Raw genomic sequence first — 26,772 nt, forward strand, 5'->3', positions numbered from 1 at the left:
ATCAGCTCTCAGCGTCTTTGCGGGGGTGGGGTCCCTCTGTGCCACAACGGTAAGTGCCAGCCTTAAATGTGTATAAAGGTGCAGGAAACTATAAGGTGCTTTAGCTTACAATAGGAGAGGGGGAGAAAGTATGAGTGAATCACACAGTGTTTGCTGTTATAGTGGTCTTGGAACAGTGCCTAGCAGTAAAATGTTCCTCATTTCTCCCTTTCCAAGAAGATTTATAAGAATGTATCTATTTTAACAAAATTCGTAAGTGTCTGTACAATTTTGGAAAGCTTTCCAAAATGGCTTTATTGTTAGGTTTTCTGCAAGCCTGTTTTGTTTTGAACCGTGTGTAGTACAGAGTAACTTTAACTGGCAGAGTAACTCATTTGTTTTAAGTGCAAGAGCTGAACCTGGGAAGTAAAGGTGTTCCATCACAGAGGATATGAACAGAACTAAAGTTCAGGAGGATGGGGAGGGTAAAGGGGTGATATGCATCCTAGGACTAGTTTATAGACACCCAAAATAAATTTGCTTTAAATGACTGGAATTCATTCAGAGCACATCCCCTCCCCCTTCCTTTCCCTGCTATTAGGAGCAAAGTAAATCTCTTTTTAGAAACAAAAAGATTTGTGAGTCTACTGTTCTAGGGCATGCAAGTGAAGGCTAATGTACAGTGTAAAAAGACTATAGGCTTGAATAAATGAGATTGAGGGAGGACAGGAGTCCTGCAAAAGAGACTGCTTTCTTCCAATATGCAAAATTATTTAGCTGTTCTTGCTTTTTCAAAGTGTTAAGACTGCTGCCTTATAAATTTACTAGCAAAATGGTTTTCTTTGTTATGAAGACTGGTTTTTTATCTCAGTATTGTCTTTAGGAAAAGTTTTATAATGGTCAGAACAGAGGCAGGTTAATCCAAACACATTACTTTCAGAAATGCCATCTAGCTGTCAAAGGAAGTTCACTGCAGGGACCCATTTGTTTTAAAAGTACTGATAAGCCCTGCTATCTGCATGCTATTATGTCTTGCTCTGTGGGTTATCTTAATAAAATGATAAATAAGAAACCCTCGAAGTCCAGAAAGTCAACTGTATAATAAATTTGACAAAGGGGGAAAGACCAGGTGACTGAACGTACTTATGTACTTTTAAAGCAAAAAGTCAAAAAAAAGCTTATTGGGACAATAGATCTTAAAAGGGGAAAAAAATTCCTTTCCTTTGCTTTAACTCTGGCTCCATCATTACTTCAAGTAGTTATTCAAATATTTTTTGTTGACAAAGTGAGAGTTCCCTTCCCTCTACCCAGTTATTAACTGCTGGTGATCAAGTATTTGTGAAGGTGAACCTAGTCACATGAAAAATATGCTGAATGGGCAAATATGTGATTGTGCAAGTGTAGCAGTCACAGTCAATTAACTGTTTGTTTGAGGTCTGTGTGTTTGTTTTTTCTAATTTAGAAACTCAAAACCAAAGCTTTGTCATTCTAAATTTCACCCTTCATTTGGGGGCATACTCAGGTGTGGTAATTGTTAAAAATTATCTGCTAAATTATGTTTCTATGGATTGACTGTGAAACAGCGCTCAGCAGCACAGTGTGCAATTAGTTAGGATGTTGGGGATGTTTAGTACACTTTGCTTGCCAGGTACTGAGGCATTTCTTTCTATAGTAGTTACTAGCTCTGTTTATGGCAAGTTATTCACTGAATGGGAGTTACACACTAAAACTAGAAAATATTGGTTTTCAGAGCTAAAAATGGAATATTGTTTTCCTCAGTTGGACCCCCCTCTGCCAATGGCACCATGTCAGGTTGCCTCGGCAGCTGCTTTCAGTTTCACAATTTACATGGGTGCTATAATGACATTTTTTCTCATTGATGTGGTGGAAAAATCTGGCATCTTTATGCTGTTTTTTCTGCTTTGATATGTTTAAGCATATTTTCTACTGACTGTGAGGTTTGGCAATGCGTGTTGAGTTCAGAGATGGGCCTGTACCAAAATCCCTGGATTCCTACATCCATGAAGTATAAGAAGGTTAATAACTGGATCCAAATGTCTTGGCTCTGGTCTATTCCTGTTTTAAATGCACATCGCTTTGACCACATGTTTAAATTGTTTTTTGAGGTGATTAAGACTGAAAGAAATCTTTCAGGCTCCAGACACAGTTTTAAAGAGGAAATGGCATTTAAGAATCTTACAGTTATTTAAGCAAAGCTTGCTCATTTGCTGTTTAAATGTGACTTTTAGGAGCCCCCAAGGACCTACATTCCCTTTCCTCTGTTATAACTTTAGATGTAAGTAATATTTTGGAACTCCTTCTGAGATGTGCTGAGGAAGCTAAGGTGGTTTGTGCCTGTCCTTTCTATTTGCCTAAGGAGACTGGTAAAGAAGGCTAGCAGCATACATTCAGATAAAGCAGATACCTCAAAATGGTTTTTGATCCTAAGTGATCTACCTATAAGCTTTTAAGAAAGTGTCATATATGTATATACTAAACTGAAAAAAATTGTGGTGGCCTATGGTGAGAAATACTGTAATGTGGTGTAGGAGGTTGCACAAATTGTTGCTGAAATGGTGTATATTCTGCTTTTTTAATTGATCAGCTTCTCCTACTCTGGCTAGCTTAATGGATTTAGTGGCTCTCTGTGAATACAATTACATATGCATCTGCCAGCTGCTTGTGGTATCCCTGCCTCAGCAAGAAAAGCTGTTCTTTGGCTCCCTGTGCTTTGTGGCACACAACACTGATTTATTAGGCAGTAGATGCATTTTTTTCTTGAATGATTGAACTATGATGTCACTTTTTGTCTTGGCCTTAACCTTTTAGAATTGGTTTGGTGTTTTTTTTTCTGCAGACTATTCTCTTAACACTAGGAAAGTGGGAAATATCTCAATGTTCATTGCAGAGCAACTCTGTCTACCCCAGCACATTCCAGGGCCACCGAATCATTTGTGGTGAGAGTGATTCAGATCTGGTTAAGATGATTTAAAAGAGAGGTTATGGGCATACTGCAGTTGTGCATTTAAGAAAATACAGAGTTTTTACTGCCTGATTGAGACCACATGGCTCCAACTTAGACTTTTCTTTTAACATGGAAATCATTGGCTGGATGTACTCAAACGATTTATTTTTTTTAAATTGCCTAGAGGCTGAGAGTTTGGGTCATAGCATTTAATGGTAAGGTCAGGGTTAAAACAAATACTTTTTAATGTTTCTTTGTATAAATGAAAAATAGCTTTTTTGAATATCTTGCAGGGGATGAAAACATGCTTCTCTTAAAAGGGAGCAAATGTATCTCAGGAATTCTTTTGGACACTACAGGCTAATTGGTGACCTGATTTGAGAGTGAGAAGGATAGAGATAAGGGAAGATCTCTCTGTCATAAATCACAGTAAATATGTTCCACTCCAAATATATTATGGAAAATACCAAAAGTAAAAAGGAAAGGCCTTTTTTATTGCATACAATTTAATTGCTTACTCTCAGCATTTTGTGCTGCTCTTAGGAGGACTGAAAAGTTTATATAACTAAACTCTCTTTAAATTGTTGTGACTATTTACATACAGTATATCCCTACTATGAAGAATGAAATTGTAATAATCTATATTCTTTTAATGTATATTCTTCATTTTGAAAATTTATTTCTTGCCTCAGTGCTCTCACTTCTTTCTTTTCAATTATAATATTTGTCCCATAAACAGGTGCATAGCTTTGATGTAAAACATTCATCCAAATAAATTTCCCTCAAATGAGACTATTAGATTATGAATGTTATTTTATATGGATACTTTTAAAATTAGTAAAAAATCCCAAGATGTTTCAAACATAGAATGCAAATCAGAAGTTACAGCATTGAATAATCACTGCTCATTCTTGCATCTGTTTGGAAGATAAAGTAATGATAAAAGGCAATTCTTATGCTAACTCACCATAATTTATCTAGAAATAATACAAGAGTCATATTCTACAATAGGAAACCCAATAAACAATAGTTATGAGCTTTTTGCTGTCTTTAAGGATTGGGATGATAAATTTAGCTAGGGGAGAATGGGAAAAAAGAACAGATCAGTCATGTAGCTGTGTAGCTGTGTCCATCCCTTTTCAACTAGTTCCTTGCTTAACGTTACATCTCTCTCAAATTTACAGACCACACACGAACTTTGTTCTTAACTTTAGAAAAGACTAAAAACTAAAAAAAAAAAAAAAAAAAACAACAAAACCCAAACATTAACCAGAGTTCATGAATCACTGTTAGTTAATTTCTGCCTCACATAAACGACTATGTAAATGTCTAAAAGTTATTTGCTGATTTTTGTAACTTTGAAGTACGTAATGCAGGTGGGAAAGCTATTATTATTTCTGAGTAACTGCTGTGAGAATTAATCAGAGGTCAAAATACATACTAGAGGGCCTTGACATTCCTGTCCATGATATGTTAATGTGTTGTGTCAGTGTTCAGTTTCACTGAGTTAATGCACATAAAATATATAGAATCAACTGGATTTGGTTTTTTACTACACAATCCTAATTGTACTGTGGATAGACCAGTACAATCTTTCTACAAATACACAAGAAATCTTGGCCTTTAAGATGCCCAGTCTTAAAAGATGTATCTTGTGCCTGAAGTCCTTGACAAATTCCAGAGCCCCTCAGTGCTTTACAGATCAAGTGAAGCAAAGGTGACAAGATTCTGTTGTGTTGTATATGTGGGAATATTCCCATGTCTTCATATATATTGTGGAATATCCTGTTCTTTGAAGCATCTTTAGGCCAGCTTTTATAGACTATGTACATATACAGTTATTCATCTTTTACTAGATTGAAAGTTGTAATTCTCCCTAAACTGTGACTACTTACATTTTTTTTCTGACTCTAATGCTGGTGCAGACTACATTGCACTGTGCATATGTAAAACAGACATCCTCTCTTCAGACAGTTTCTCAATCAATGGAGAGAGGCACATTGGGAAGGGAAATAAGAATCAAGGAATTTGAGGATTTACAGGGGTCACAGCAAGCATATATATACTTGACTCATTGCAAAGAAGAGTAAACCTTAAAGCAGTCTTGAGTGTTGACCCACAACCTGTTGGATTCCTAGGGAATTTTTGATTTTTCACTCAAACCTGCTCTTGGCATTGTTTCATATTCCAGGCTTCATAATGGTTGTGAAAAATACTCATGGTATTCTTTGAGGCATGGCTGGCTAGGCCAGGGTGTATCAGTACGTAGGATGAATCTTGAAAATTTGAAAATAATCTTGAAATGAATGTTTGGAGCAAGAAAGAAGTAGTTGTAAATCTGCAAATAGTCACCAGAGTATAAAACATGGGTACATGTAAGCTCTAGGATCATACCATGTTGACAGCTGTCAAATATGGGTGTAGGCTTGCCTGATAAAGCTGAAACTAAAGACTGAAGTGAGGGCTGGGCTGTGTCTTGCAGCTAGTGAGATGTGTAAAGGCACTTCAGCTGATACCTGAACAGATAACATAAGTCAGTCATTATTATTTACAGAAAGGTGATGGCTAGTCCTCAGACCTGGCTTAGGAAGAGAATGTAATCATCCCCTAAGGAAGATTGTTTGTGTGTTGTAAACTGGACAGTACTGCAGCAGTTAACCCTAATGTATAAACTGAGCAAATCAATGGAATGTAATTTCAGTAAAGGAATGCTCTGTGAAGGATGCTGAGGAAAAAGTGGCATAAGTTTTGGGAAAACTGAAGCTCCAAAGACAGGCAATTTTCCTTTCCCACCCTTTCTTTCCTATTGTCTGCTGTTTCAACAAGACCCTTTTATACAGCACACTTTAAATCTGTCCTAGGACACCACAGATGTTATCCCAGAGTCCAAAGTCTTGAATCTTATTTTACCTCTTTTAATGGGTAACTTTTTACTATATCTATGATTCTATTTGCCTCTGAGGTAGGATATAAGAAAATAGCATGCTACAGAAAAGTACCATTACTTGTAAATATGATGACTGTTTACATAGAGATGAAGCTTTTCTTTTTCCATTAGCAAATGTGAAAATGATCTTTGATAATATTCCATTATTAATCAGAACAGGTATTATGAATATTATTTTGCTAGTTTGTTGGAAATTAATTCAGAAAGCTTTCTGTTTCCTACAGACTAGTAGGCATAGAAACTAACTTATTAGATGGTGATTTTTCTATCTGTAAATACATGAAATAAGCAACAGTTGCAAATGTCTGTGAATATAGGGCATCCTAATCTTGAGTTCTTTGATGATGACAGTTTACTTCACTGACATCACAGCTATCCAAGACCTGTTGCCAGTATTGAAAACCATGGTCAGAGCAGGACTGAGGTACTTGTTCTCTACATCCTATGGTGCTCTGCTGAGTGATGCCAATCTCTGCAGGCTGAGTAAATTCTCACTGAGTAAATTTGACTGCTGTCATACTTCATGTGAGGCACTGACAAAACTGCTGACAGCTTCCTTGCTTTGTTGTCAGTTACTGAGTTGCTGACCTGACCCAAACGAATCAAATATTTTAGCTTCTGCTCAGCAAACTTATACTGACTGTCTCTAGCTTAGAAATAATCAAGAAGCAAGAAAAAGGAAGAAGATAGTAGGAAAAGTTCCCATGTAAAAATGGAATCGTTTTGTATTGGCTATGTAGGGTTTCATTTTGCATTTAATTTGATCTAGTTTAGCTAATGTTGCAGGTGCCAATTAGAAGCTTATCGATTCAGCTACTATCATGTAGATTACTGTCTTCTATAGGCGCCACTTAGTTGGCCTATGAAATGCACAGCGATGGCAATGTATATCACAGTTGATGTAATAGCTTTCTACCTTTCCAAACATCTAAAGATGTTTTCCAGTTTTCAAGGTAAACCAACAAGTTCCATGGTTACCACTTCCATTTGCTCAGTATGGACAAGACTATACATCCTGAATGGAGGTTTCCTTTTGCTTATTGTTGATTTGCAAGTTATTAGGGTTTTGTAATTTAATATTGTTTGTTTGTTTTCTGTGGGCTAGAGTGATTGGTGTTAAACAGTTTTCATCTTCTTCCCCTTTTTAAGTATTACGGTTTTGAGAAGAATTATTACTTCTTCATCTGACATGTGTGTTTTCAGCCTTGAGTTGCCGCTGACTAACTTGCCACAGTCATGTTAAATGCAATTATGTATAGAATTCAAATCACATAAATGCAATTTCATCCTTATAACTTTACATCTTTTCTCTTACTTCTAACTCTTAACAGACCTTCCCTCAAAGTTCAAAATGGTATTTCACTGAAAGATTATGCCTGGCTATTCTGTAATAGGTGCTTTTCCCCATGAAGGCAAAATAATGACAGCATGCTCTTTGAAAATCTGTTTCTGGCCAAAGGAGTATAAGCGATAGCTAAGAGTGGCATTTCAGTTATAGGCACTATGCATTCCATTTCAGCTAGACAAGGAATCATGTTAATCCTACAAGCTTCAACAGTTCTTTGTGTCTGAAAAATGTTCAGCATTTCACATGGGATTATTAAATGCTTTTTTTTTTAACCCGCTCTAACCATCTTCACTGCCTTTAATTTTTTTTATTTTCCTTCCCTTCCATGATCTTCTTAATTTCCTATCAAATACCAGAAGTGGTAACTTCATTTAAGCATGGGTCAACATAAACCAAGTGATGGTATCTTCAACCTAAGTGAACAAAGTTACAGCTATTTTGTGTGGCTTAGGTGCATGACTGCCTTCAGACTTCATGGAAGGTGGCCACATAATATCCTTCTGCAACAGGTAAGCAGACCCCTAACAATGAAATTCCAGTATTTTACTGGCACACAGGGCTGTATGATAACTTACATCCATGTCTTCAAGCCAATCTGCTAGCTTCCAAAAAGATTGAGTAGTTTTATGTCTAGCAATACATCTGGTAATGCAAGGTCAGGATCTGCTCTTGTTTTAGAGACATGGTCAGCCCAGAGAAGGTGGCCTTCGAGTTAAGACAGTGGAAACTGAGTTCTGGGATGGCTCTTACTTTCTTGGGAGACAATGGACAAACTGCTTAACCTCAGTTTTTCAGTAGTAAGACATAACTAATTATCTCACGTCCAATTACTGTTTCAGTGCTTAAAGATCTATTCATTGAGTTTTTCTTCAGAGAAACATTTTCTTCAGCTCCTGCAGACACAAGAACATTCACTGTGCAATTAGATTCTGTCTAGACTGTTGTTAACAGGTAGTCGAATGCTTATATTCAATAAGATGTGCAATGTGCTAGACACTGTGGAAAATTATGGTGAATGTTCTTACTGAAAATACAGATAAGAGTATGCCCAACCTAACGGAATGGGAAAAATGTTTGGGGGAGGAAATGGTGGAATAAAATGAGGGAGGCCTACTATGCTGCTCTAGTGGGCTCTTCCAGCATGCTCTGAAGCTGAGAACAATCTGAATGGAACCAGGCATGTTGTCTCTAAAACCATATGTGTGTTTTCTCTGAAGCACTATAACTCTGTTCTCATATGCTTTATGCACCACTACTGTACTCTCAGTACAGGGCTGGATGCATTTGAGGACAATTTTTAATATGTTTGGGATAGCTTTCTGTAACTTTGTTTAAACAAATATTTGAGGATGCTTTATGGGACATAAACCAGGCAGAATTTCCTGAATTAACTTTCAAGTCCATTTTGGAGAGAAGATTTGTATCTGTGTATTTCCATGCAGAGTAAAATCATTTAGCTACAGGGTGAAAAATACAGAGCAGCATCTGTACTTTGGAAATCTAACATTCTGATTTTTAGGGGAAGAAATTATAATTTTTGCATGGAACAAAACAGCAGATCAACTTTTTTTTTTTTTTTTGCTGGCACAACTACAGACACAAGCAGAAGGAGTCTGCTTGACTTACTGACAAATGAATTAGTGGAACAATCTGAAATGCTGATAATGTCTGCCACACTTTGACTTCAGGGTAAGATGTTCCAGGCCCCATAAGGAAGTTGTACAAAACCAGTCAATTTAATTACCTGTCAGAATGAAAGAAATTATTGCTCAGTGTCTGGCTTTTCATGCCCTAAAACTGTAGGAGCTCCTGTGTAGTAGCTAGTTGAATGCAATAGGTGCACGTTTCAGGTGCTGGGGATTTTCTTCTCTTCAGTGCTGAATTCTTCTGTGTAACATGTTTCATAGTTCTGTGACAATCCTCTGAAAGTATAAAACTCTCAAAGGGTGTTAAATGAATGGCTTTATCTGGTAATCATTTAAACTTGAATTACATTAAAAAATTAATGAAAGCATCTACATTAATATTAAGCACAGAACTGCAGAGCCAGCTATTATCAAACTTTTTATGACTGTACTTGCTCATTCATCACATTTATAAACTGTTCTTTCTTTGTGCTCTGACACATGGAAACAGCTTCTAGGTTTTTTGGCATTGGAGGCAATGTATTGCAGTGGAGATCAAAATGTAGAAGATATTTCAAAAGAAAAAAAACTTACCGTGAAATATGAAACCCAAAAATACAAAATGAGAAAGTTACATGGAATGTTAAGGTTATAAATGAGTGTAAGTTGATCTTTTACTCCACTTAATTCTTTCTGTCACTTCCTGCTTATATCACTTACCAACTTCGGTGTAAAGACTTCTGAAATGCAGGTAAATGCATCACAAAATTAGTATGGGAGCATTTTTCTTCTGTATCTTTCTTCTGCTTGTTTGCTTTTTTGTTTTTACTGAGTCATAATAGAGAACATCATTTGTAGATGTGTCAGAAGACCAAAGAATTTTCCTTTTCAATGCATTTTAATTAATTTTGGAAATTGTAGACCAGATTGTAACTCCTTAGAATCCACAGGTCTTAGTTTGTATTTTTTTTTTTTTTGTCTGAAACCCATGAAACCCAGAGAGATTAGAGATACATTTACAGCTACATTTATGAAGCAAACAGCCACTTTCCAACTTTCCAAAAGTAAATTGTATCATTTGGGATTAAGAACAAGTGGGAATTTACAATTATTCAATTATTTTGCCATATCTTGTATTTAATAATATTGGGAGAAAAAAAGGTACTGTACTTTAGATTATGGAGATATATATATAATAAAACTCTTAAGTTATTGCAAACTGGAGGTATTTTCAATGCAATATATTTTTCTGCATGATATTTGCAAGCTTTTATAATTAAATATTGGGATCTTATAGCTGAGGAGAACAAATTCCAGTGAAGGGAAGAGAATTGAGCCACCTGAAGTTGAAAGTATTTTGTTGTGACACAATATTGGCTATGCTCTGAAGGAAATTTATTTCAGTTTCAACATGTAATGGGAGCTTGAAAAAAATTAAATATTGTCAAGCACAGCCATCCAAGTTGTTGAGTGATGACATTCATTACTGAAATACAGAATTGTAATTGGAATGAAGCAAAGAGTTCTTTTGACTCTTCGGCTGTGCCAGAAAGTGCATATTCTGAATTTTCAGGAGAATAGCAGTTTTCTCTTCAGTTATTCTGATTTATCTTTCTTCAGTGTAGCTAGCCTGGAAGACAGCAGAGTTATTGCTTAGGCACTCACAAAGAGGCTCTAGCTGTGCTGGCCCGGACTGCATTGGATCTCAAAACCCTTTTTTAGATTTATCCCAAATGTATGGCTGACTTGTAAGTGGTGGTAGTATGCATACATGGGGCAGGAACTCAGATTTAGTCAAATAGATTATATGAAATATTCTTCTATAAACATTTAGATGTCAGGTACAAAATAGTGCTCCAGAAAATGAAGTGAGAATAAGTTGCGCAAGAAGAGATGATGTATGGAAACCAATACATTAAATATTGTAATACAATAAATTCTATGAATATTCTGAAGAAACCTGATGTAAAGAATCTCACTAAATTAGCCTGCAGTTGTCTAATGAATCCAACAGCCCTCAAAAATGTCTTACAAATAGAAGTGTTGAAAACTTCATATCCTAAATTGCATATAATTTATTCCTGGATTTTTAATTAATGCTTTTTTCACATGTATGAACATGGTCACGTAGCTTTTAAATTTATACATATGTCCAAACTCACTAGTTAAAAAGTTGCTCAATGGAATTAATTGTTTTGGAATACATAGCTTACGTGTCACAAATAATCAGCATGCCTGTTGTAGAAAAGGTGGTTTGCAGTTCATAAGACACAAGTGGTCCTTGAATTGCACAGAATTTTCACTCTTTCTTGATCTGATGATTGCAAAAATATAGAAAAAGTGAATTATCTATCTACATCTATTTCTCAGTTAAATTGCACCTTCTGAAAGTGACTCTTTTATTGCACAGGCTAGTAGCCAAAGAGGGAAAAGAAAGTTCTGTGAAATGTGTCTGAAAAAGTGAAATCTTCGGGTTACACCTACACCCAGACAATGATTTTGTCTTCAGAAAACATCTAGTTAAGATAAAGAATAAACAATAAGTACTTTGTGTTTTGTTAATGGACAAAGATATGGAAGAAAAGATAAATCCTTTAAAGGGGTGAAGATAGATCAAAATAGGATGTGAGGTGGGGTTTAAGCTTTGGGCTTCAAAAACGGAAAATAAGTTATTCAGCATGCATTTCAGCAGTCTGTTATTTCAGAACATAAAAGTACTGTTTTAGAAAAAGCTTCTTTAAGAGATATTTGTTCATTCCGGTTAGAGAGGTAAGCATACAGATTTTTCCTTTAATATTGACTGCTTTTTGGCCAGTTAAAGAAACATGATCTCCCTGCTGTTCTTGTTGAATAAAAACAGCTGCACAAATGTCTTTGATCCACATGATGAAACAGGATTACCTGAAATGTGGTATCTGATTTGGATACCATTGATACATTTGTGAAATATCATTTGCACAAACCCCACAGTGCAGCCAACAAGAGTCACTTCCCTGCTTTCTTTGCTGCATGGCATAGATATACCTATGAGACTATGGAGCCAGATCAACAACAAAGCTGCTAGATACTTTTCGTTGGTTTTATGTTCAATATTTATGTGTCTTTCTTGTAATCAGAGTTCTAAAAAAATAGTGAGCATATCTAGTTTTATAAAAACTTACTCCAGCAAGAAATGAGTAGAAAGTAGTGAACATTACTTTAAGCTCCTAACAGCTTGTTATTACAGAAGTGTATATTAATCAGAAATCAATAAATTTGGATTGCGTGTAAGTCATGTAGCAGGTACCTCTTTTCTACATGATATAGTGCCTCTGGTTATGGACAGGAAAGATTAACATTAAACTTCTGCATTATAGGCATGATGTGTAATTCAGTTTTATTCTTTAAATCTCATATTTTTTCCATTTATATCCAGGTATTTCATTGCTGTGTCACAGCATACATATCTTCCAACTTTTATGACACAGCGGGATTAATACAGAGACATGCAATTTATAGTGAGAAAATTTTACTAAATTAGAATGTGTTTGTTTTACAAACTCATTTTTTTCTTTAATTTTTATAGTGCATGATTAAATTATGATTAATGTAAAAAAAAAAGTCAGTTTATTTATTTAAATTACTGTTTATGTTTCTCTCACATCAAGGCAACTACTTCTAAACACCCAAAAAAAGCCCCAAAAACAAAGTATGAATCTAAATATTGCTGTAAGCATTCCTTTAAAAAATAATTAATAAAAAATACCAATTTGTATTTCGGTTCATATTTTAATGCTCACAGTAGTTTTGACTATGACAGTCCTTTAAAAATATAATAGGAAGCTGAGATAAAACAGAAGGACCTGAGGAAACAAGAGGTAGTTGCCTCAGTTGCAAATTTATAGGAGTGAATTTCAGTACCTTCAGCCACTTCAGAAAATACATTTTGTATCAAAAATTCTTATTGTACCTAAGAATAGTTTAGCAGTGGCACAGTTGAAATCAGCAGCATGCATTATACCACTGCCATAGAAATGCAAAATAGTAACTGTTGAGCAAATAATTTAAAATTCACTTAATCTAAAAAGTAAAAGAAATGTTCTCTAAAATGTTTGATATATGAAAAGTTGTACAGTTAGAAGTCTTTGCTTTGCTCAGTGTTGTGTTCAATTTTCATACTTTCTAGCACTGATTTTGTATTTTCTTTTGTGACTATCTCTATCATTCAGACAACTAAAAGCTTCCATCAAAAATATTTTCTTTAAAACTTCTATACTTAAAAGCTACAAAGTGAGGCCACCAGTTACAAAGTCAAGGACAAGATGCAATCTTGAAAAAAAAAAAAGAATTTCTAAACTGATTCTGTGATTGTAAGACAGAACAATTACTTTTTAATCAAGTCTGACAATGCTGTCTTTCTTTTGTAATTGCTGTACAGAACTATGTAAGGCTGTGGAACATTGCAGTACCCGGAGAGAATGACACGAGCTACAGGCTATACCTCTGAGCACCTTGTCCAAAGCTAGCAAAATCTCAAGCTAACTTTCAGATTATTTCCCCAGCTGAAACAGAGTAGAATCCTTGTTCCATGGGTAAGGTGAACTGAAAGAGGCTTGGAAAACCTACACAAGAACATAGGAAAGAAATTTTCCTAATGACAGGAATAAGCTGAAAAAAAATATATAATCTTTGGAGTTACTGCAGGTTGCAATCAGTGACAGAGGCCACTGCTCACTGTTCTTGGAAGCTTTGTTGCCCATGGCTCAGCAGGTCTCATCTGTTACTTCTGCACCCCTCCACTTTGTATCCTTGCACAAAACATGATGCAGAGCTTCTCTTCAGAGGAAACAGAGTTAACCTGTAGGAAATGGCAGACTGAAATGTTGATATGTGTCTTGAAAATCCAACAATTTTGGTATTCTCTTGCCATTTCTTTGGCACTTTAGGAGTACAGTTTTGGTGTCCAAATACCTAATTGTGCAGTTTACTCAGATGGATGTGAAGTCCTCACTGAAATTTGTGAGAGCTGGACGCACACTATGCAACATCTGAAGAATCAGTTAAATCAGTTAAATTATTGTATGCTGCTTATAATATAACACACTTTGTTATAAAATTTTCTTCTATGATTTTCAGTATATAGAGACATTTTTTAATTGCTTAACTGAAGGTTCAGCCAAAACAGCATTTGTATTCAGGGTTTTTTTTCCCACAGATTTACAGTTTATAAATATTTAAAGTATGTGTGTTGTTATTGGTAACTCACTTATGAATTACCTATACAAATAATGAAATATGTATTGCACAGAAATTGGGCAGTTTGTAGAGAATTATAAGCATCTGAATAATTTGATTCCTGAAGTGTACTCTAGATCTTTTATGAAAAAGCTGATTTATTTTAAAAATCAGGTTAAGTTCTTTAGGTAGTAATGTTTTATAGTCTGGAAGTGTTGGACTGCTTCGTTTCAATGGAGAAAAGCAAAATGGGAGTTACACAGTATTGTGATGGAAATGCTGACTCTGCCAGTACAAGAATGTCAGAGTATTTCACTTTGACTTTTCTTGCTGGACATACTTAACACCACTAAGGATAAAATTACTTTTTAATTTACAACTTATCTCTCTGCACTTTCTGTAGTGGTCAGAGTTCCCTATTATAATTTCTCCCTAAGGCTATATCTTAAAGTTTCCCTTCAGCTGCCATTTTAAATTAACTTTAAGAGTGTGCAGAGAGGAAAACCTCTCTATTCCTCAGTGACTCTCAAAAAACATAAGTTCCAGCAGGATTATGCATTAGAGGAACCTTGAACTGTTTTTCTTAAGACCCTTGTGCTTACTTAGTCAGTGTACTGTTCAACTCTGTTTATATTTTGTTCAGGGTCATTAAAATCCCAGACACACGTGCTCCTATGTATTTCCATGCATGGAGGATTGTGAGGGCATAAAGAAAAGAGGAGTGAATAGAAAGGCACATTGTGTGGCTTGCTGCTTGATGTCAGAGTGCATGAGCTGCTGCTTACCTGGCATCTGACTGTCCTTTTTTTTTTTTTTTGCTGTTCTGGTTTTGCCGCAACGTAGCCAGTAGAAAAGCAAAGAGGGTTTGAAGCATGAAAAATGTGTACCTAATCATTGTTCCCCTGCTATCAAAATATCTCTTCCTTGTCTGTTGACTTTTCAGTCTAGTGATTGTTTCACTGTCTGGACTAAATATTTAATTGCTATAATTTTAATATACAGGAGATATAGTGTAGGTGTAAACTAAGCATGGTTGAAGAAAAGCAAGGCAAGAAGTGGAAAAGTACACAAGAAGAGAAATGGTGAAAAGAGAATGAAGAAAAAAGTAGGAAAGAGCAGAAAACTGCAGTGTAATTTGAAATTTGGCAAGATAGAGAATGATTAATAAAATTAATTTCAGTTATATAAAGTGTATGTTCCCTTTTTTGTTTTGTTTTGTTTTATTTTTTTAATTGGTCAGCCATTATCTGACATGTTGCAGTAGTTTCTGTTCTTTTTCAACAGGACAGATCTCTACAAATTTGCATGAACTGTAGCATAGCCTGCAGGAATGCACCCATGGTGCAAGCTGGAGGACTTATTCTGGGGACTGATATGTACACATATCTACAAACCCTTTTGTTGGTGTCTCCGCCTGGTTTTTTCCTATTTGCACACTTAATGCCATACTGAGAACCTGCAACAAAAGGATAGGGAAATTAGTTGATGTTTTTACACTTGGTATCCAGAAGTTATGAAAGAGGTATCTTTTAAAACAGTGGTCTCTATGTAGAGAATTTTCTTTTTCTCAAAGCATCTGCTGTGCTTTTGTTCCTCTGTGTTATTTTCTTTCAGGTTGGGTTTGGTTTGGGGTGTTTTAACTCTCCAGAAGTATTGTTGTCTTCTCGGGACTAGAAAATAATCCTCTTATTGCCAAGAGGATCAGTAGACTGGAATAGACTGGACATGAGTTAATGCTGCCCTAGTTAGCATAAAACCGGAATTTTCTTGTAAGACTTGCTTTGTGGTTATTTTTCTGTGTCTAGCCATGAGTCCTGGTTTCTTTGGCTCAGTTTCCCTTTGATAGTGATTTGTTGCTTGCTTTAGTGATCCCTTTGCAGTAAGAGGGAATGCTTCAAAGATTTGTCTTTGAATCTTTTTCAGTCCTTAGGAGCAGAAAATTCTCCTCTATGATTATTCTGACTGTAATGCAGTAAGGCTGATTGCGCAAATATATATATAAAAGATGAAAAAGTGGCATTCAGTCTGTGTTTGGGAAAAAAATACTTGACTTATTTTCATTTTATGACACTTTTTTGATTTCACAAACTCTCTTGAACTGAACTGGCAACTGGCAAGTCATTGCTGAATAAGTATTTAAATTGAGTTTTTTCTTATTCACCTAATTTTGATGTAATCACCAAAAGAAATTCATGACAAGTAATCCTTCTCTTTTATCAACATGTACACAGAAAAGAAAATACAATTAGAAAAGGAAAGAGAGTACAACTAAGCCTCTTCTAGTGTTCATCATTTCAAATACCTGTGCTCTTGCCAATTGTGAAGGTGAATTCTTCTTTCCACAATAAACAGTGGAGTCCCACACCAGGTGTGTTTCCCATGCATCCAATATTGCCTTAATGACAGCTGAGGTAATTTGGTATTGAATTGCTTACTTATGTGCTTTCCTCTGGGGCAGGCAGTGTCTGATGAAGCAGGTCAGGACTTGTTTTCAGTATGACACTGATGTGATACAAGTCTTAATCCCAGCTAGTGCTGAGGAATAGCTCCCACTACTTGAGACTGACCATGTGTATGAACAAATCAAGGGACAATATAGAATTTGTACTCCAAAGAAAACAGTTTACTTATTAAATGTTATCTGACAAAAACATATAAATGGATTTTTTTTGTTGTTCGTTTTAAGTTCTCATGCTTAAGACAATTTCTTAAGCATTTTGTGAACATAGAATTTAGAAAACAATAGAAAGCCATACAGCTTGCATTAAACTAAAATGGGATCTGTCTGAGAAAATAATTAGGCTTGGAGGAGAGGTTTTCCTTTGCAGGATGTTTCTGGAAAGGAAAGAAAAATAGAACAAATGGTTATGTAGGGCCTCATATTACAGGCTCTGGTCTGTGATTGTCTAGAAATTGAATTAACTTCTCTCTTGTGCATATTGTTTAAAATGCAGCTTAGGAAAGGCTACACAGAGGTGAGGACTCTGAAGGTCTAATAATCAGAAATAGTAGCAGAGGTCCTCACACTGGTAGAAGGGACGGCTTGTGACAAGAGGAAAGGAGGGGAAGAGGGGGAAGAGAAATGTTAATTTTGGCAGTAGAGCTGACAGAATAGATTTGTCTCCAAGGCAAATAGTTATAAAAGTAGGCCAAAGGGGTCTGCTGAGTAAACAAATGAAAGTTTGTTAGTTCTTTCCAAAAATGGTATTTTCTCTGTGCACTATCTAGGTAACGGAATACAGAAAAGGAACTTGTTAGTATTTTAATTACTGAAGACAATTGCATAAAGCTTTAATGCCACTACAAACTGAGGGTTTTGCCTTCAGGAATAAAACATCTATTGTTCATTAACACAGGGAGTTTGCCCACAATTATTATGTTATTGAGGGGAATTATATTATGTGTAAACCTGGTAGGTTTCTTAAGTCTGCATTCTGAAATAACCATGACATTTCAATTTTTACAATGCAATATTTTCAGAAGGGTGTTTTAAAGCATTTTTTATTTATGTTAATTGCATGAAGTTTATAATTAAAAAGAACAATAAAAGTGAGGCAGTTCAATTTTAAAGACTACTCACTGATTGTTATTTCATAGTATCTGTCATCCTGTAGTGTTGTACACTTTTCCTAAATAGTTAGGAACTCCCTGGGGTTATTTTGGTTTTTGGGGGTAATGGGAAGTCATCTGATAGAGAGGAAAAAAATTTAATTTTTAAGTATTACTGGGATGTAGCTGCAAAAATTCTCTCATCAACACATACAAATTAAAGGAAAAATACCAAATCTTTACAGCAAATTTCAAATATTTAAAAATTATTTTTAACAATTTGGTCATCTTTTACTTTGCATTGACCATCCATGAATTTCTGAGGTTATATTTGTTAATTTAAAAAAAAAAACCAAAACATACTAGAGTAGACAACTAAAAGTTTGGGGAGGAAGATCCCTTTTGAAACTTGCTGTCAATAATTCCTCATTTTGTCATTGTTCTTGTTAGAGCAAGATTTAAATACTGTGGTGGCAGAGGAAGAAGAGAGAAAGGAGGGAAGGGAGAGGACATGGAAAAACAGATTAGGATTATGGAGCAAGAAGAAGGGAAGAAAGAATGCTAAAGATCGGAGTGGGTTTGCAGGACTGGGATGGGAATAACAGCCCTGGCAAGGCTTGGCCAAATTTGTTTTCAGGATATAGGGACAATTTGAGAACAGAAGAATGGTTGCTCACGATTGATTTTCTTTTAATGACTCTCCAATCTGCCACTGCTCCCTGCAAAAATGCACAGCAGACACTATAAACCAAGAATTACTGACTTCTCATACTTGCGGGGCTGCCAGAGATAGAGATAAATCAGGGCATAGACCAGGGTAGTAGGACTACCTGATATGAGGGCATCAAACAGAAAAAAGGTGGGAACAGGTGCTTTCATGGCAGCAGTATGGGCTGAGAACACAAAGTAGCTTACACATACAAATGTTTGATTGACCTGATGTAAACAAAATTATGCTGTGCTTTTATGTACTTATAAATCACCCTAGAGAAGTGTCTGTTTTGTCTGTACCTAAATCCATCACTTTTGTTGGGACATACCTTTTGGGTAGTTGAAGATGTATTACTTACACGCATAAAAATCCAGGCCTAGGAAACCAGTTTGTGTTCTGGATCTGAAGCAAGAATAAACCTATTTAAAGCATATCAATATGGAATCTGTGCCATGGGATTACATTAGGTTGACTGGACAAGAGGGAACAAAAATCACAGAATGAGTCAGGTTGGAAGGGACCACAGTGGGGCATCTGTCCCAACCTCCCTGCTCAAGCAGAGCACATGGCACAGGATTGCATCCAGACAGTTCTTGGTTATCTCCAGTGTGGGAGACTCCACCCTCTCTCTGCAATCTCTTCTGGTGCTCAGTCACCCACACAGTAAAGAAGTTCTTCCTAATATTCTGGTGGGACTTTCTGTGAATCAGTTGACTGCTGTCTCTTGTCCTATTGCTTGACACCAATGAGCAGAACCTGGATCCATCCTTTTGATACCCTCCCTTCAGATACTTATGTACATTCATGAGGTCCCATCTTGGTTGTCTCTTCTCAAGGATGAATAGGCCCATCTCCTATTTTTATATGAGAGATGCTCCAGTCCCTTCATTATCTTTGTTGCTCTCTCAACAGTAGTTACAGAAGCTCCATGTCTCTTTATTCCTGAGGAGCCCAAAACTGGACACAGTACTCCAGGCAAGGCCTCACCAGGGCTGAGTAGAGGGGCAAGATCACCTGCCTTGCCCTGCTGGAATGTTCTTCCTAATGCTCCCCAGGACACCACTGGCCTCTTGGCCACAAGGACACTGCTGGCTCATGGACAGCTTGGTGTCCACCGGCCTCCAGCCTATACTGATGCATAATTGTTCCTCCCCAGGTGTGGGATCCTGCAGTTACCTTTGTTGAATTTCAGCTGGTTCCTCTCTGCCCATCTCTCCAACCTGCCAAGGTCCCTCTGAAGGGCTGCACAGCACTCTGGGGTATCAGCCACCCCTCCCAGCTTTGTGTCATAAGTGAACTTACTGAGGAAGCACCTTCTCATCCAGCCAAGCCATGGATGAATAGTACTAAGACAAATATCGATCCCTGGGGGACGCCACTAGTGACAGACCTCCAGCTAGACCCTGTGCTACAGATTGCAAATTCAGAAATTTTGTGTGCAGAATCAGCAGAATTTAGGTAGATGGGAGTGATAAATTATATCAAAATGAATTAGACTGTGGTCAAAACAAGCAATACACAAGTTATGCAGGAAAAACTGATTTACCGGAGATAGTTTTAAAATGTAGGTGTGTTGTGTACACTAATTTTCTTAGTATTCAGAAATGTCTCCCTACCTTTTAAACAAAGTTTATTCTAGCAAGTTATTTCTTTGTGAAATACTTTCTTTGTTAAACACTTCAAAGCACCATGTGCTGATTTCAGTAGCAATTTAGATTTTTGCAGCAGAGTGTAATGTCTTCTTGTGTGCAATGAGCCTGAACCAATCCTTTATATTCTTTTTGTCTTTGTCTTTCTAAATGTGTGTGGGCTGCAGATGGTTCTGTGAAGGAAAAGAACTCCAGAATTCCCCTGACATTCAGATCCATTCTGAAAGTGGAGGACTTCATTCACTAATTATAGTAGAAGCCTTTGAAGACGACACTGGGCGCTATACTTGTCTGGCTTCAAATTCTTTTGGTTCAGATAGCACATCAGCTGAAATATTCATTGAAGGTAAGAGATAAAATAATAAAATACTTGATATATATAAGAAAGGATAATTAAGCTGAAGTTTATTTTTGGTTCTTTATCTTAACATTACATTCAATATGGTGGTATTTTTATGGTATTCCTCTGCTTTTCTTTAACACATCACATCATATTAATTCAGCTATTTCAAGGAATATATATCAAGAATCACTGAGTATATTGCTATTTATTTGGGGTAGAAAAGAGATAAAGAATGAAATAGAAGGAACCAATAAAAACTTTGGCATATCATTAGCTTTTAAGCAGTACCTCTGTAAATAACTAGTTAAAGATTTGACTAGTAATAATGATTTTCATGATAGCAGTAATCACTGTCTCAGTTTTGATATATTTGCCTCCCTGTGCAAATATATGTGGCTGCCCAAAATGAGTCGTCTTTAGTCATGTGTAAATGTACCATTGTCTTTGGTATACTGATGTTGAGTCAGATTAAAGTCAGTCGTAGTGGTTTTGTTCACAAACAGCTGCTAGTTATTTCAAAATATTTCCTGACTGCAAAATTAGTAATAATTCAAGTATTATTTTCTCTGAAAAAAGTTAATGGTGAACATGAGTAAAATTATTAAGTTATTTTTTAGCACAGAACTGTATTTCAGGCAAGATTATTTTAACTGAATACCAATTTTTATTTTAATTCATATGTCTCTCAAAAAATTGGGTACTATATATTCTTTTAGAAGTTTTGTAACTCATTAAAATTAATTTAAATGGTCACTTGAAAGCATAAAATAAATTAACATAGGAAATGGTCATAAGAAATCTGAATAATGACACACCAAAATTATTAAATAGATTTTATTTAACAAAACAAAAACCTTTTTGCTGTTAATTAGCTAAATCATGATGTATGTGCCTTTATAGGATTTCTTTCATTATGCTCTTTATTCTCAGAACTTTTTAATATCCCATTGGAATATAAGAGCAATATCCCCAAGACTTTTCTGAATCTTACAGACTCTAGTAGAAGTTTTCTTTGCAGTAGTAATCATGATTTCAGAAATACTCAGGTGTAATACAAATCCATACTGCTGTGTGACAGGAGCAACAGTAAAAGATGCAACAGCTAAGTAGAGAGATGCTGTGAATAAAAGAATTCATTCTTCGACATCTGCCAGTCTTGCTATATGGAAGTCCTATTTTGAAGTTTTATAACGTGTTAGTTTGAAAGAGAGAGACTTGTACAAGTCATTAGATTCATCCCCTGTCATTTTTGAGGGAAACAGGTTGTCACACAAGCACTGCTTTGTACAATAATAGACTTGACGACACTGATGCGTTACTTTCTTTTGTGCAGCAGGCCCAGCCATACAAGACCTGGTTGTTCTGTGTTCTTAAGAAATCCTTTCAAGTAGACCCACTTTGATGACTGGACATTTGCTTCTCTCTTCTCATCTGTTCTATACTACTTATTGCTTTGATTTTTTTTTACAGCATAAACTTTGTGAATCAATAGGGTACTTGGGTATTTTAGTCCCAGCATTGTTTCATTGGGATCTGTCTATGCTATACTATGCATACTGATTATGAAGTGCTTATGGTTTGTATTAAACATACAGCTATCCATATATATGCACAAATTCCTTGAGGAATAATATGTTCTGCATAAATGTCTAGAATAAATGTGTGAAGTATCTGTTATTAGGAAAAATTAGGACAAAGGGAATAAATGCTTTCATATTTTTTCTTTAAATAAACTCAGGGTATTGCCAAACACATACATTATATCAAGATTTCCACTGGCAAGAAATAGCAGTACATAAATGTTATGTGTAGGTTAATGTAAATAGTCTGAAATGTGGACATCATGGGCAGCAAGTTTAGTCTGAAAATGTCTTGATATACTGAGTTGCTCTTACTTAAGATTGAAGATTTGTTATCTGTATGAGCCATATGTTTGGTTAAGCTTCAAATTTAAAATTTAAGTAAATAAAATTATACATTTACCATAGAGCAATAGTACTCTGCTTTTTTTCTTTTCTGCCTTGGCCATATTTGTTTCAATATGAAGGGAGACAGCTAGGAGCCCAGGGAAAGCAGTGCGGAATTAAATTGCATGGTTATGATTTCTGTAACTGTCTAAAGTACATAGTTACAATCTTTATCAGATAAAAAAACTGCCAAAGTTTGTTACAGAGGGTTCTCAATTCTTGAAGTGAAATTCAAAAGCATCATAGTTTTTCCTTTGTAAATTTAGCATTAAATAAATCAATAAAAATATATGAGGTTATTGAAAAAACTTTCTTTTCCAGGTGCCAGTTCTACAGATTCAGAGAGTGAAAGTTTAATTTTCCAGTTAAAATCTGGAACTATGCCACAGTAAGTGTGTAAAGCATTACCAATATTGTGTAAATGTTCTTCATAAGGGATACTGGAAAATCTTTGGTAGTTTTACAGTCTGAATAAGCATCTGGGGTACACTTGTGTATGCCTTGTCTTTTCTACTTCTCTCACGTGATATAAATGTGTAGTATAATAACTGTAAACCGTATTAATTTGCTTGTTCTGTCAGGGAAGGCTGGCCTTATTCTGACAACGTATTTGTTGATATCAGCTTTTCATATTTGAAAGTAAGATCAAGTTAACCAAGTTTTCATTTGTAGTCATCCAATTCAGTGCCTCCAAAGAAATATGTAGAGGACTATAATTAAAGAAATAAAATACATTTTAGTTTCATCTTAAAGCAGTACTCTTTATTGTGTGAAGAAGTGCAAATTAGCCAGAGGTTGTGTTGTACTCCATCTTGATTTTCAGCAGTCATGTGGATCTTTTCAGTTGATAATGTCATATTTAAGTATGTACAAAGTACAAGGTGGCTTATATATTAAAAACGAACACGTTGTCATTTCAGATCCTATAAAGTGCTTCCTGGATTTTTTTTTTCAGGGCCCAAAAGAAAAGTACTTCTGTTTCCTTGACAATAGGATCTTCTTCACCAAAATCAGGAGTGACCACAGCTGTAATTCAACCTATCTCTATGCCCACTCAGCAGGTATTTTTAGACAATTTTTTAAATTAGTAAAAGTATTTCAAATTTTCTTCGAAGATTTTCAGCATCTGAAAAACTTTGTCCTTGTGAGGAATTATATTGTTAAACAATAAACTTGCATTACTATATTAAGAATTATGATTTCTAAAAATTAAGTATTTATCCACTGAATGGGATATAAAAATATATATGGATTCAACGTGTATCACAGCATTTAAGCAGCAGACAGATCTGGTGATGATGAAAATTACAGAGTTTATCACTTAATAGTGATTTGTTCTAGTCCTAAAAGAATGTACTCCAAATGAATATTTTCTGCCTGCAATATTTTTTAGCAAAAGTTTTAAATTTTGTTATTAAGTTTAATATTGCTGTGATTTCTTTGGGCCTTTTAGAGAAAAATAAATTTTACTATCTAGATGTTAAATATAGAAGATAATTGTTCATTCATTTCTACTAAGTCTTTAATGCCACTGTGGCTGACTTAGAGATTACATGTAAATCATAAAATGCAAACAAAATTAAAATCTCTGTCATCCTGTACATGGTAAGTCCTTTTCCCTTCCTTGTGCTAACCTTGATAAGCTTTTAGGTACCTGGATTTATTTATCACTGCATCAGTGAAGGTATGTAGTAACAGGAGAAGCAAAAATACTTCAGTGCAAAAGATTTACTTGAATCTATTAACAGGAGGCAAATTCTCAAAATACTTTCAGGCAAAGACAATCGCATACAAAATTCTCATTGAAAGTATATTCTGCCTTCAAATCTTGCATTTTGATTTCAGAATATAAAAGATGTGAAATAGTAATGTCTTCCAAGAAATATGGTAGAAAGAGAACACCATAATAAGGCTGCACATGTGAGAGTTTGCATTTTTGCATATATGTGGAGGCTGTATAATTGAAACTATTTGAAAGTATTCTTTCCATTTCACAGCATTCTTGCATTGCTTTCCAGGCTCAAAGCCCTACTTCATACCTGCACCATCTGGATGGACCCAAACCTATCTATTCTGCACCTATTTTTACAAAGGTATGTTTTATCCATCAAGATTTTTATATCATACTCTTATAGGCCAAAAGAAAATATCAAAATTATGTATCCTAATACAGGAAGGCTTGGTCAAGTTCAAACTTTTCAGTATCAATGACTTCCTAAGAAAATACTTTTCCACTGCAACGGTGAAGTTGTTATGCATTCTACTAGTGGATATAAATGAATATTCTGTATTAATTTTTTTATGCCCAGGACTGCTTTCCACTGATAAATCTTTGTAAAATATAGCAAGGTAAGTACCAATTACTAATAATAGTCTTGACAAAGCCTCGTTCATAATAATTTATCTACTCATAAGAACAAATAACACAGGCTTGTAAACTCTGATTTAGAAAAAAATTTTAAGTTAAAAATCATAGAACCACTCAGGTTGGAAAAGACCTTTAAGATCATCAAGCCCAACCATTAGCCCAGCACGACTAAGCCCACTGCTAAAACGTGTTGATAAGTGCCACATCTACATGGCATTTAAATACTTCCATGGATGGTGACTTCCCTGGGTAACCATTACTTGGCAACCCTTTCTCTGAAAACAATTTTTCCAATATCCAGTCTAAACCTCCCCTGCACACCCTGAGGCCATTTCCTCTTGTCCAATTGCATGTTACTTGTAAGAAGACCCCAACCCCCACTTCATTACAAATTCCCAGAGAGCAATTACATCCCCCCCAAGCCTCTGTTTCTCATGACTGAACAGCCCCATTTCTCTCAGCTGCTCCTCATAGGATTTGTGCTCTAAACCCTTTACTAACTTTGTTGCTCTTCTTTGGACATGCTCCAGCACCTCAATGTTTTTCCTGAGGGGGCCAAAACTCAGCATGGGATTCAAGGTGCAGCCTCACCAGTGCTGAGCCAATCCTTTCTCCTGCTGATCACCCTTTTTAGAATATAAGTTTCTATTCAGAAAATTCTATTCAGTATTTCTTAGGTAATTACTTAAGTCAATATTTATCTTCACCTTCATCCCAAATCAAACTTAAGAATCAGGAATTAGGTAGCAGCAAAAAGGATGGCATGCTTCCCTATCTATAAAATACAGCTTCAATTGAAAATATTATTTCAGTGTGGCTCAAACAATGATTTCCATAGTAGTAATTATTATTTAATCACAACTTGCTGAAGCCAAAATGAAGCATTTCTGGTAATTACTTCAGGAAAACGTTTGATTAAAAATTAATATGGACAGGAAATAGTTTTGCCTGGACATAAGAGTAAGAGTAAGCCCTGCTCTCTATAGCTGTCTAGCTTGGCTCCAGCATATTCCTGTCTCATATCTAGAAAGGTCTGATTCTGTCCCTTATAATTCTGCACCCATACTGCAGGTGTCACAGGAGGGTGAATAGTAGAGGTACAGGAGATTAGAGGATGTGGTTATTGCAAGGCTGGGAGGCAGGCAATTTCCAGGTAAGAGTGGGAAACAGGAGAAGTCCATCCCCCATCCAGAGACTACCAAAGCAATCAAAACTCTGCTGTTTCTTCCTAATGCTCATATCTCTTGTCCCTGAAATTCTTTACTAACTTGCTTAAGACAGCTGGGACATACCAAACAAAAAAAAAAAAAAAACCAAAAAAAAAAAACAAAAAAAAAAAAAACCAAAAAAAACTAATTACAGAAGAAACAAACCAGATATGAACAACAAAATATAAACTTAATCCAGTGTCCTGACATAAATTGCTCCCCATGCAAAGTTCAGGGAACAGCTCAAAGATTTTCAGGTTTCCATGTAACAAAACTCTTATGTATTTGATTAACTAGAGATCTGTGAATATAAATTAGAATAACTCTAAGCTTAGACCTAACTTCAAGTGCTTTGCTGCAGTAAGGTCTAAAACTTTGTCAATAAATTGGAAAGGAAATGAGATAGCCACTGCATTGTAAAAAGGACTCCTTGATCTATAATCTTAGAATAGATAATATGGGTAAAAATAGTGGCTATCACCTGTCAGTTCTGTTACTTAAAATATTGTGTTTCCCTCTGGTTGCAGCTCTTCATTAAAGATCTAGACTTTTCTGAAATTTTTCACATGTGTACAAGGGTTTATTACAGCCAGAGTACTGTACAGAAGCTATCCATACACTAGTTAATATATCCTAATCCTATTTGTGTTATTTAATTTTTCTTGGTTTGTTATATATTGCTTAGATGAAAAGCAGCTCCACCTTCTAGAGCTGGACCCAAAAGCAGCTCAACTACTCTCTCAGGATTAAGTCAATCAATGTGTAGTTAGTTCCAGAATTTTCATTTCAGTTTGTGGAAGAACAAAAACGGAGAGCTCAAACTGCAGTGATCTGCTTGTGTTAATTTGAGGAGTTAAATACTTCTGCACTTTTCCAATCTTTGGTCTTTTTAAGAATG

At 35.6% G+C, this 26,772-nt stretch overlaps 1 protein-coding gene across 6 annotated transcripts in view; it reads left to right on the top strand.

The window, feature by feature from the left end:
• Positions 1-26,772, top strand: part of PALLD (palladin, cytoskeletal associated protein) — a 189,576-nt gene that overhangs the window by 40,969 nt on the left and 121,835 nt on the right. For all 6 annotated transcript variants that reach the window (XM_041427871.1, XM_041427872.1, XM_041427875.1 and 3 more), the window contains exons 3-6: positions 20,156-20,334; positions 22,620-22,686; positions 23,254-23,359; positions 24,317-24,391. In XM_041427871.1, the coding sequence (XP_041283805.1) occupies positions 20,156-20,334; positions 22,620-22,686; positions 23,254-23,359; positions 24,317-24,391 (427 nt within the window). The remainder of the gene's footprint in view (positions 1-20,155; positions 20,335-22,619; positions 22,687-23,253; positions 23,360-24,316; positions 24,392-26,772) is intronic.

This window comes from Onychostruthus taczanowskii, unplaced genomic scaffold (genome assembly GCF_017590055.1).
Source record: "Onychostruthus taczanowskii isolate IOZ18803 unplaced genomic scaffold, ASM1759005v1 scaffold12, whole genome shotgun sequence".
Taxonomy (NCBI): Eukaryota; Metazoa; Chordata; class Aves; order Passeriformes; family Passeridae; genus Onychostruthus; species Onychostruthus taczanowskii.